General features: G+C 47.6%; 2 protein-coding genes across 4 annotated transcripts; one reads left to right on the top strand and one right to left on the bottom strand.

Annotated features, from left to right (window-relative positions):
• The first annotated feature begins 125 nt into the window (after positions 1-125).
• LOC123077508 (uncharacterized) lies at positions 126-2,348 on the top strand. The gene is made up of 3 exons (XM_044499793.1): positions 126-354; positions 458-2,146; positions 2,250-2,348. The coding sequence occupies exons 2-3, from the start codon at positions 1,124-1,126 to the stop codon at positions 2,346-2,348; spliced, it is 1,122 nt and encodes a 373-aa protein (XP_044355728.1). The 5' UTR covers positions 126-354; positions 458-1,123.
• Positions 2,349-4,612: 2,264 nt separating this feature from the next.
• Positions 4,613-8,189, bottom strand: LOC123110427 (uncharacterized). 3 transcript variants are annotated; one of them, XM_044530946.1, is made up of 2 exons: positions 7,867-8,189; positions 4,613-6,508 (listed from the first exon to the last, which is right to left on the bottom strand). In XM_044530946.1, exons 1-2 carry the CDS (start codon positions 8,000-8,002, stop codon positions 5,043-5,045), a joined length of 1,602 nt encoding a protein of 533 aa, XP_044386881.1. In that variant the 5' UTR covers positions 8,003-8,189; the 3' UTR covers positions 4,613-5,042. The 3 variants fall into 3 exon arrangements, with proteins under 3 accessions (XP_044386881.1, XP_044386872.1, XP_044386865.1); XM_044530937.1 differs by having other exon boundaries at positions 4,613-6,522; positions 7,881-8,189; XM_044530930.1 differs by lacking the exon at positions 7,867-8,189 and having other exon boundaries at positions 4,613-7,009.
• Between the last annotated feature and the right edge of the window lie 4,332 nt (positions 8,190-12,521).

Here is a 12,521-nt window from a genome sequence, read left to right as displayed (position 1 = left end):
CACATCTGGGTCCTAAATCTTTCTAAGTTGTTCACCCGAGGTCCTAATTTCGACTGTCCGCCGCTGACCAGCTCGCGTGGCGCTTTGACCGCTGCCACGTCGACTCCAGGGCCCACGCGGGATAACGACCAGCCGTGCATTTTTTCAAAAGAGCCCCCCAACCCTAATCTCTCCACAGCCGTAGTCCTTTCCTCTCCTCTTCCCCACCTCTCTCTGCTCTGGCGAAACAGGGGAGATCGACGGCGGCGGTCCGGTGAGAAGAGGCAGGCGGCCATCGTAGGCGCTTGTCCGGCGGCGGCGCCGCTAGGATGGCGCCCGTGCATCGGCGACCTGGAGATCCTCCTCCACGATACGGTCAGTGTGTTGCCCATAACCCTAACCCTCGATCCTCTTTTTCCGTGGATTTCGATTTAGCTCGAATCGATGGTAGTATTTGACTGAATCCCTCGATACCTAGGAGCACAAGAGGAGGTTTTTACCGTAGAAATCAACTATGGTGGATTTTTCTGCGGATTTGGCCGATCGAAGACGTATGTCGATGGTAAAGTTGCTCTGTTCGATGGTTGCGAAGTAGATACATGGTCTCCTCTCTGGCTCACTGATTTTATGCAGCAACTGGGATATAGTGACCAATCTAAGCATGTTATTTACTGGTTACTGCCTGGAAAGAATTTAGCCGACGGACTGCGGATTGTGGACTGTGACACTGACACTTTGCACATGACAGCAGTTGTTCCAAAATTCCAGTTGTTTCAGTTGTTTGTTGATCACAAAGATATGGCCTTTGACAATGTAATGGATGATATTCATGTTAGTGGTACACCTGAGCTACCTCTTGTACTAAGCCCTAAATCTCATGGGTTTAGCAGTGGAATAAGAGGAAGTCCCAGGTTTAAGGTGAAAGCTCACAAAGGCAGACTGAACCAATGTCATGCAGGCAGCAGCAATGAAGGGAGTAGCAGTGTTCCACCAGTGGGACTAAATGTTGGACATGAGCTTAGAAGAAGCAGGAGGAAACTTGTGGTAGAAGAAGAAATCCCCAATGAAAATGACAGTGACAGTGATAGTGATGACAGTGAATGGGATTCAGACTGGGTAGACTCTGACAATGAAGTAGGCAAAGATGATGATGATCTATATGAAGAATGGGTTGATGAAAAATTTGAGAAAAAAAAAGAAGAAATCTGAATGGGAGCAGGACAGTGACTATGATACAGATGAACTGCAGGAGCTACAAGGTTCAGAGCTTGAAGATAGTGATTCAGCAGAGGAAGTGGAAGTAGTATATGCACAAGGAAGGAAAAAAATGAAAAAGAAAGTGAAGCTGAAAAGGTGGAGGCCTGAGAACATGAAAGAAGTCAATTTTCACATAGGCATGGTGTTCTTGTCTGTCATTGAACTAAGAGCAGCAATTCAGGAGTACATTGTGAAGCAAAGAGTGCAAATTCATTACATAAAGAATGATAAGCAGAGGATAAGGGCAGGTTGTGTTGGAGATTGTCCCTGGTTCTTATTTGCTGCACCTGACAGCAGGACCAAAGCATGGGTTGTGAAGAAGTATGTGGGTGAGCATACATGTGAAAGAGAGTGGGCACTCAAGCAATTTACAGCAAGATATTTGGCTGGCAAGTATGTGGAAACATTTAGAGCAGATGAGAAGATGACACTGCAAAACTTTGGCAGACTTGTTCAATTGGACTACAACATGCAACCTACTAGAAGTAAGCTAGCTAGAGCAAGGAGGATTGCACTAAAGATAATTCATGGAGATGAACTTGAGCAGTATAATTTACTGTGGGACTTTGCAGCTGAAATCAGAAGATCAAATCCTGGCAGTACCATGCTTGTGCATGCAAACAATGGAAAGTTTGATAACTGCTACATGTCCTTAGATGCATGCAAAAGGGGTTTTCTGCTAGCTTGTAGGCCCATTATATGCATTGATGGGTGTCACATTAAGAACAAGTATGGTGGAGTGATGCTGACAGCTGTTGGAGTTGATCCTAACGATTGTATCTTTCCCATTGCAATTGCCATAGTAGAAGTGGAAGATACTGTCACATGGAAGTGGTTTTTGAACACATTGAAGGAGGATCTGAACATACAAAACACAGCACCATGGACATTGATGAGTGATAGGCAGAAGGTAGTAAGAACATTGTAGCATTTCATACTGTAGCATTTCATACTGTAGCATTTCATATTATCATACTGTAGCATTTCATTTGTTTGTTCTACAATGTATGTAGGGCTTGATCAATGCTGTCAATGCAATGTTTCCTGATGCACAACATAGATTTTGTGTGAGGCATCTGCATCAAAACTTTGCAAAAAAACTGGAAAGGTGATGTATTCAAGAATAAATTGTGGTTGTGCTTCAGGTTGTGCTTCCAGAAACACAACAAAGAACTAAACTACCAGTCAAGAGAAGGCCCAGTTGGAAGGTGCATTTCCCTTAAATGTTTCCCTTAAATGCCGTTGAAAACTAAAATTGCAATAGTCAACAACATTTCTTATTTTTTTTGCAGAAAAAGGCATGTCCAAAAGTGGGCAGAAGTACATCTAATATGATATCTTCTTCTATGAATTATGATCTTGCTTCATCTACTATGATTGAGATTTTACAGGACCAAGTGAGAGCTTTTTATTTAAATGCAATGTTAATAAATGCAATGCCATCTGTACTTCCAGAAATTCACCTACATTACTAAATACATGTTTGGTTGGTTTGTAGGCTATAGCTACTCAACAATCTCAAACAGTAGTGCCAGCTCCTCTACCAGAAAGCCAGTTCATTGCAAACTGCAGAGATGCCCTGCCAGCTCCAAGAAGCCACACTACTGCTACACTAGGTTTGAAGAGAAGGAAGAAAGTGAAAAAAACTAAGGAGAACAAAGCCCCAACAACTCAGAAGTGAAGAGCTACAAAGATGTTATGGAAAGAAGCAGTGTAGGATGTTTTTCTTTTGCTTAGGAAACAAGGTGGTTTGTAATGAAACCTCATGCTAAGATGTGGCTTTGGGTTTCACACAAACCATGGAAATGTAATACTTTTATTGCACAACTTCAAGACCTTGTAATGTTGGGTCCATCTATCTATCTTTCAGACTGCTTTGAAGTTCAGTTAGTAAAAGAATGGCCTTGCATATTACTGTTTATTTGTGTTGTCAATGCTAGTAAAAAAATGGTGCCAAAGTACAGAAAAACAACCAAAATGCTGCCAAATTTTAGTTCAATTTCATTGCAACAGTAAATCATCAACATCTGGATACACCAACAAGCATTGATCACTGGATACATCATACTAACACATCACTTCTTAAATCCTACATACACCACAACTACAATCAGTACAACAAGTGCACTGAGAATACTCCTACAGAGAAAAATGAGCTCATTCATCTTCTGCATTGCTTCTGCATATGCCACAGTCTCGACAGTGCTATGCATTGCTCCTGCACAAGCATCTTGCACCTCTGTTTCTTCACTTGCAATGACACCAGCCGAATCTAAACTGCTCAATCCACGGCTGACATACCCAGCTCTCACCAAAAAATCAAAATAGTTGTCTGGTCCATCTTCCCAATAGTAATGTTGGCAAGGATTTGGTTGAATCTGATAGAAATTGAGCAAAAAAAATTCAGTCAAAAAGAAACACAGAAACATCAAATCGATTGGGCACTTGTAAAAGATCTTACATGGTGATTGGGGCACTTGTAGAAAATCCTGCCAGGATTTGCCTTCGATTTTGACACAAGACGAATTGTAGATCGAATGCGGCAGCTAGGGCATGGTACCAACGGCAGCATACCGCGGCAGCCGGCGATGAGATGGGCGGCGAGAAAAGGGCTAACGCCGGAGGTGGAGCAGGCGCTTGGGCAGCCTTCTTCCCGCGGTGCTTCACGGCAGACGAGCTAGCGGCGGCGGACATGGCGGCGACGGCGCGGCGCCAGAGAGAGGGAGAGAGCAAGCAGAAGACCTAGGGACCGGGGAATGAAGAGAGGACAAACTCCAGGGGCCAAACTGCTTAAATTACCAACCTCCAACCGCGGGAACTATCCCGCGTGGGCCCTCGAGTCGACGTGGCAGCGGTCAAAGCGCCACGCGAGCTGGTCAGCGGCGGACAGTCGAAATTAGGACCTCGGGTGAACAACTTAGAAAGATTTAGGACCCAGATGTGCATTTTGAAAGAATTAGGACCCAGTCGACACTTTTGGGAAAGAATTAGGACCGCGCTTGCATTTTACTCAAAACCCAAAGCCACCACCAGATCCTAATAGCATAATCCAAATCCAACAGCGGCAGTTCAACATAATAGCGTCATCATCCAAACTAAATACTACTCCTACTAGAAAGCAAAATAAATAAAGGAGGAGAATGATGTACAACGCTGCCCCAAAAGCAAGACATCAGGCGAAGAAAATGAGGAACCTAAGAATACCCTTCAGAATATACTGAAGAATACCCTTCAGAACATATCAGACATCGGACGAATAAATCACAAGGAAAACAGGCAATAAAAACGAGCACAGGCTGCAAAACGCTATCATATTGGAAGAATACCCTTCAGAACATATTGCACAAACTGTCTGCAACCGAAACAACTGTCGAGAGATCAGAAAATGGTATACATATATTCAAGAGCCATCAGGACTCCTAGAAAATGATTAACATATATTCAAGAGCCTATGGTTCAAGGAGGCATGAGGACTCTGATCTGGCATGACAAAAGAAGTACTCCCTCTGTTCCTAAATATAAGACCTTTTAGAGATTACAATATGGACCACATGTACTAACTAGAAGAATGTAGTGAGGGATACTCCAGCCAGCATAAGTAGTCACCTCTTTCATTACCCAGCAAATACAGACAGAATTGAGCAGGGAACCCCAAATAACCGAACTTAACGGAACGGGCACATTTCTTTCCTTGGTTACACAGCAGCATATAAATCAATACATCCATCGGTCAATCTAGTTTCTCAAAGAGCATCCAGAATCATCAAGCATCACAATACATAATCTATACTAAGAAGAGATTTAGCTCAGCCTAGCAGCACTTCAATTTGGGGTGTCGAAGTCGAACAGCAGTCCAGGACGGCAAGTTTCTCCTCGTTGCTCCAGGTGCTTTGCTTGCTCACCATCTCCCAGTCCCAGGGGCCCCCCTTGTCCTCGACATGACCATGCTTGAACACCGCAACACGGCGCAGCGCCGTCGAAGTATCCACGGCGAACCTCACGAGGTACATTAGCTGATGATGTATCCTGCTCGTGCTCTGAAAGCCAACAACCACCAGCTCCTTCAAATGGCGGTGGCGCTGCCAAGAAGATGATGATGATGGCTGCTGCATCTGCAAGTAGGAGGAGATATTCTGACGACCTGGCTCCTCCTCATGTTGGCACTGGGACTGGGACTGGGACTGGGAAACATGAACATGAAGACTCTCCAGCAGTGGTGCTGCCTGGATGAGGATGCGCGGCCATGAGACATCCCAGGAGGATGGCACATCCGCAACAAGCAGCTTCTTCAGATTGGGCATCAGAGAAAACTGATTCTTCAGATTGGGCAGAATCCACATCTCTGGCCCAGTAAAGCGCAGAATGAGATTCCTCAAGCTGATGGCCGCGTCTTTCAACGAGAGCATGAACAACGCAATCAAGTGGTTCACAATGGAGTGGTTGTCCAGTGGTCCAATGGAGAAGACGAGGCTCACATGCGCAAGGCAAGGGACGTCGGCGTCGGAGCACAACAGAACCCTGGCATCCACGGCAGTGAGGCTCTCGAGCTTGGGGAGAGAGCGGAGCTTGACCGTCATCAACGGGCCGTCAGCGACAAGCTCTCTGATTTCTGACATGGGCGCGTCGAACACCACCCAACGGGCTGTATCCTTGTCGAAGGAGCAGGAGACGAGATGCAGAACCCGCAGCTGCGGGCACGCGGCGACCACGCCCTCGTAGACGGCCGCAGGTGTGGAGCAGGGCAGGTCCCGCAGCAGGAGCGTGGTGAGCGCGGTGAACCCCTCCAGCGGCGGGGGCAGGCAGTTGACGAGCTTGAGGCTTCGGAGGCGGGACTCCCCGGGCTTCCTGCTGATGCGACCACGGGGGAACGTGTAGACCGGACGAAGATGTGTGATCGGCTCCGTCGACTTGGCGACGACCTCGAGGTCCTCAACACCCCAGGAATCTACGGCGTCCACGACCAAGCGGTTGATGGCGGCGGAGGTGCTGAACGCGAAGAACTCGAGCGACAGCCTGCTGCACGCACGCCGGTGGCGGCGGGCCCTGAGGCTCCTGACGGAGCTGACCATGGCGCGCATGGCGCGGCGCTCGTACCGTCCGACGATGGGGCGTAGCCTCCGGCTACACCCGCGTAGCGCGTCCGATGTGACTGCCTCGTTGAGGAGGTCGAGCCACCGTCGGTAGCGCGGCGGGAGCGCGTCGCTGACCTTGAGATCCAGGGCGGGGAGCTCGCGAGGGAGGTGGGCCCAGCGCCTGCAGAGCGCGGCGGCGCCAAGCGCGCTGCGGGTGTCGAGACGGCCCACGATCTGGAGGATCAGGTCGTCGGAGAGGGCATTGAGGCGGTCCTCATCGCGCGGCCGACGGAGGGAGAGCCGGCGCCGGCGAGAAGACAGATCCTTTCTAGCCATCGCTCTCCTCGGAGGAAATTTGGTGTGGCGCGACTGGATGGAGGATCGGCCGAGTGGAAATATAGTGGCGATTGTCCGATGTTTGTCGGAATCGCGGGCTCTGAATGGGGATCGAAGACGGAGAGACCGCGTGGGGGCGCTGGGAAAGCTGCCTAGCGCGCGAGAGAGAGGGGCTAATTTTCGAAGCAAAACGCGCCGTTTCTTTTCTTCTTCGGTATATTCATTTCGAAAAGGCTGAAAATCTGACGACAGACTTTTAGCATCTAGGAACGCACTTTCAACCATGTATCTTTTTGAACAAATCTCTAGGAAAGTCTGTTGGAAGGGAGAGAGGGATTTGATGGAATAGTTGTTGTATTGCTTGAGCCTCGTGGGCATATATATAGGAGTACAATGATCTACTTTGAGTACAGGACAAGCCAGAACAAATCCTAGTCTATCTCGTCTTTCCTAATAAACATTATACTCAACATCCCCCCGCAGTCACAACAGTAGCGACGCAGACGGTGAGACTGGAGAAGAATCCGAACGCAAGCCGACGGACACCCCCCACAGTCGTAACGGCCGACGCATCGCGGAGTCGTGGCTGGAGTGGCAACCGACGAGGTTGCTCAAGCAAGGCGATAGCCCTTTGTGCCATTTGTCCGGGGGCCGGGGAAAAGCCAGCAAAATACGCGTCATTTATATTCTTCTTCTCTACTTAATTTTAACGGGATCTTTTCTTCTTCAGTAAATAGTACTAAAGAACGTACTTATATTATGGGACAGAGGGAGTATATTTTAGAATTTTATTTTGTAATTATTATTGGCTTGCCAACAAAACACAAGTTTATTTGGTAAGTCATAAAAGGCAAAAATAATTAGGGCATGGCCAACAGGTGGCTTCAACCGGACACGCCGCATGCCAACTAGGATATGGTGTTGGACCAGGCCTCGGATGGGCTCCTGCATAGGAGCCGGTTGCTTGATGAGGGAAGGAAGAAAATGAAGAGAGAGAGGGGGGGGGGGGGGGGGGGGGGAGAGGGGGGGGGGGGGGGGGTTAGAGAAAAAGAAAATGGCAAATGATCACAAGTGAAAAAGGTGAGAAAAAGAAAGAATAGATGAGGATGTGGGGCATTGCTTTATGTTGTGTGGTTCGGTAAAAGAAATATTGCCGAGGTGGATAGGCTGGGGCATCATAGCTCGTACCCTTAGTTTTTAACTTTAAGACGTCGATAACCACCAAGCGCGCTGCGGGTGTCGAGACGGCCCAGGATCTGGAGGATCAGGTCGTCGGAGAGGGCATTAAGGCGGTCCTCATCGCGCGGCCGCCGGAGGGGGAGCCGGCGCCGGCGAGAAGACGGATCCTTTCTAGCCATCGCTCTCCTCGGAGAACGATTAGTTCAGCGGTTCCGGCGGAAATTTGGTGGAGCGCGACTGGATGGAGGATCGGCCGAGTGGAAATATAGTGGCGATCGTCCGATGTTTGTCGGAATCGCGGGCTCTAAATGGGGATCGAAGACGGAGAGACGGCGTGGTCCGGAGGTTGGGGAAAAGCCAACAAAACGCGTCATTTATGGCCTCATGATTTTTTTCACGGAACCTAAATATATTTTAGAATTTTATTTTGTAAGAGCATCTCCAACCGGCGGGCTAGACAAGCGTTGCGCCGCAAATTTACCCATTTTAGCGTGCGCGCAATCGCTAGTGTGTCTTCAGCGGGCGCGCAATAACCGCACGCGCGGCATATAGAGTTGGACGCGCGGTCTGAATCGCTATCGCGCGCTGCGTATTTAGGGCGCCCGCTTCCGCGCGCGCCGCACTCTCTCCCCCGCGTCACCTTCGCGCCTGCACGCGCCGGTGCCGACGAGCTGACCCGATGGACGCACGCGTCCGCACTCCCCTCACCCTATCCTACAGCCGCGAACCCTCCAGCGCCGCCGCCGCCGCCGCAAACCCTAGTGCTGGGAGCGTTGGCCATGCCTCCGCTGAAGCTCCTCCGAGCATCGGCCTCGCGCGCGGCCTCTTCATGCCGCCTTGGATGACCTCGGCGGCTGGTGGCGTCGCGCCGGCGCCTGCCGTGATGAAGAACAAGGCTGTGGACGGCTCCGGCACCTCGAAACTCCCAAATGCACCACGACCGAAGAAGGGGAAGACATCCGCGAAGAAGAACAAGGCAGTAGACGGCTCGAGCACCTCGAAGGCGCCGAGGAAGAAGCTTGCAGGGCGTGTGACGAGCGCGGCGACTACCGAAGCGCCGGCGAGCTCACTTGTTGAGCCGGTGGCCGACGCGCACCATGTGTTCGACAATATGCCCCAAAGGTAAAAAAAAATCCCGATCTTTTTTTCCTTCTTTATTTTCTGAATGCATATATATATATATATATATATATATATATATATATATATAGCTTTGCATTGTTCTATATACTTTGTAGTGTGAACGATGGTGCATACATGTCAACTATGGGTGTTGGCTCGAACAATTCGCATTGGTCTCAAACCAATGACATGCATTTTGAAGACCTTGAGTTCGAGGTGGACGAGGATGGTGAGGGCATTATCAACGCACCGAAAGGAAGAGCGGGCAATTAGACCAACACCGAAGACATCTTACTATGCAATACTTGGTTGCAAGTGTCGAGGGATACATCCATTGGAGGTGATCAAAGTAGAGATGCATATTGGCTCCGGATGAAAGAACACTTTGATCTTCGCAACATGAGTGAAATTGACCGCTCCGCACGATCACTTCGCTTTCAGTGGTCGACCATCAATAGGGATTGTCAACAATGGTCGGCCGCACAAAAAGCGGTTGACAAGTTGAACCCAAGTGGCACCAATGATGATGATTGGGTAAGTGTGGTTTCATCATTCCTCATGTTCACATCATGCTTGTTGTTGGTGTTTCTTGTGTTAACCTGTTTTGTTTTCATGTAGTTGAACCTTGCACAAAACTTGTTCAAAGGAGAGGAGAAGAGGACCAGGAAGGGGGAGATCAAGAAAGGAAGGCCATTTACCTTGCCTCATTGCTATGAAGTATTGAAGGATGATGAGAAATGGAGGAAGCGTGAGGATATTGATGATTTGGATTTGTGCAAAAACCGCAAGCAAACAATTAATTTGAAAGATGATGATGAGGATGATGCATCAAGTGAAGATGGCAAGAGAAGCCCCACCCCAAACTCGGTTTCATACTCGAATCCAAAACGACCGGATGGCACGAAGAAAGACGCAAATAAAAGAAGAAGAGGAAAGGAGATGATGAGATCAAAAATGTTATGGAAGCAATTGTCAACGTAAGAAGAGAAGCCAACAAGGTGAGGAAAATGGCAAGAAACCAAGATGTCGCGGCCGAGGAGAGGAGGTTGGCGACCGAGGAGAGGAGGGTGGCCACCGAGGAGAGGAAAGTGGTATTGGAGGAGAAGAAGGTGGGCATGGAGGAGCGAGCTAAGTTGTTGGAATGGGAGAAGCACTTGTTCTTGTTGGACACATCTTTGTTCAATGATGCGCAAAAGGAGTATGTCAACCTTGCCTGCGAAGAAGTCTTGATCCAAAAAAGAGCCATGATTCGCACAATGGGTGGCGGTGGCCTTGGCGGCATGGGTAGTGGTGGCCTTGGCGGCATTGGTGGCGGTGGCATTGGCGGCATGGGTGCCGGTGGCCTTGGCGGCATGGGGGGCATTGGTGCTATGGGTGGCTTTGGAGCTACCATGGGCGGCATGGGTTTCATGGGTGGCTTTGGAGCTACCATGGAGACCATGAGAGGCATGGGTGGCTTTGGAGCACCTCCGGGCAGCTTGGACGACATGGGTGGCATGGATGGCATGAGTTTTGCGTCTCTCATTGGGGGTATGGGTGCACCTCCGGGCGCCGGTGTGACACCTTTGCATGAAGATGCCGTTGAAGATTTTGGCAACACCTTCCGAGCTTCACGTGATGAGGATACGACGCGCAATAATGAAGAATAGGAGGAAGAATCGTCTTCGGAGGAGTAAGATGAATCGGAGGAAGAGGATGAAGACAAAGACGAGGACGAGGCTTGATTCTTGTGCCTTTCATTTGTGTCATCATAACTTGGTTTGCATGTTAAACTTGATTTAATTATGGTGTGAGCATGAATTTAAACTTGTGGGCATGAACTTTTGGGCACGAACTTGGTTGGGATGATGTTTGTGATTCAATATATGCCATGTGTTTTGTGTTGATATGTGAAATTTGTGCCCAAAATGAGAACAAATATGTACACCGGTTGCTCGCACGCGCTGCATTTTAGCGCTACTGCTTGAGCAAGCACTGCGCGACGCGCCAAACCTGGTGATGCGCGCGCTGTAAACCAGATTTTAGCGCGCCGCGCATTGGGCGCCTGTTGGAGATGCTCTAATTACTAATATAAATGCCCGTGCGTTGCACCGTGCGATACATGTCGTAGAACTTGCTTCATGGGTTCTTTTTTGACATTTTCTATATCTAATTTGAATAAATTTTGAAACTGAAAATTTCCTTATTTTTATTAAAAATTAATTTTTCCATTTAAAATGTAAAACCTTGTGAAGAGTTGTTTAAAAACTTGTGTAAATCGGAACATTTCTCTATAAAAATAGTTTTATGTAAATTAATTATTTCAGTTGTATATTTTGAAATGGTTTTGTAGTTTTTAAAAGTACGAACATATTTTGTTCAAATATTTTTGAACTATTTTTATGTGTTGGAAACATTAGAAATAAGGTTGCACTGAGTATTTCTTTTTGGACTTTGTAATTTGGACATACCCTAACAATGTTTGTCATGATCTATTTCAGCTCCTCATTTTCATTTCATCCTATTAAAAAGTATCAATTTTTTTATTTTTCAGTAAAACACAATTATTTTTTTACTTTGAGTAGTTGTTTTTAGATTTTCAAGAATATTTTCTAAAATGGAATCATTTTTATGGTGACTGACATTTTTTTGAATATTATATTTCATGTCTTATTTATTTTGCACTATTTTTGTGTTTGGTCCGTTGAGAGTGGATGTGTTATTTTGGTAGCAGCTAGCTCAGAGTCGTTTGCTAAAAAAAGCTAGTTCAGAGTGGTCGCTCTGCCTCGTGCTTAGTCCTATTGGATGTTAGTCACCGCTTCAGACACATGCGCATTTATCCAACAATCAGAGGGGAAAAAACCGTTGTCTCTTACCTCTCCCTACTCATCAGCTTCTAATCCCCATTCTCCAACCATGGCGGGTGCTCACCTTCTCGCCCCTCCCCCTCCACCTCCGAGCGCCTCACCCAACGGTTCCTCAACAGCCCGCAATTGTCGCTCAAGTCGCTTCTGCTTCTCTCCTCCTACCTCCCCCCTTGCTGCCATCCGCCGACGACCGGACCTGGATGGACGAGCACCTCCTCAAGGCCAAGCAGGCGCGGTGCTCCGTCAGTCTGGCCTCCTCGGCGTCGACGCAGTCTGCATCCATCCAGTACTTCATCCACCAAGGTATTCATCTAATTAGTTTTATATATTTTCAAATCTGACTGGTTTTCTTCCTTCACATCTAATTAGTTTCACATGGATTTGTATGTTGCGGAGTTCTAAAGAACAGGGGAAGATTCCTGTGCTTGGAGTTGAGTCATGTGAATGTTCAGATTTTCAAAGACATGTAGGTTTCCTTTGATCAAGTATGCCGTTGCTATAGGATAACTTTGTATGACCACTTTCTTAAACATTCAGTTAAAAACAAACAAGCAGAGATCCTGTCAATTTTTTCTAAAGCATAGGGCTACAATAACCTGCAACAAAGTTAATATCTGCATGCAAAACTATGTGGTTTCCTTTAGTAAAGTATGTTGTTGCTGGAATTTGCCCTGAATTGCGTACTTATAACCAATGACGCATATAGTATTGTGTATTAATGCCTTGAAAT

This window comes from Triticum aestivum, chromosome 1B, assembly GCF_018294505.1.
Source record: "Triticum aestivum cultivar Chinese Spring chromosome 1B, IWGSC CS RefSeq v2.1, whole genome shotgun sequence".
NCBI classification, from domain to species: domain Eukaryota; kingdom Viridiplantae; phylum Streptophyta; class Magnoliopsida; order Poales; family Poaceae; genus Triticum; species Triticum aestivum.
This window is presented reverse-complemented; position numbering and strand designations above follow the sequence as displayed.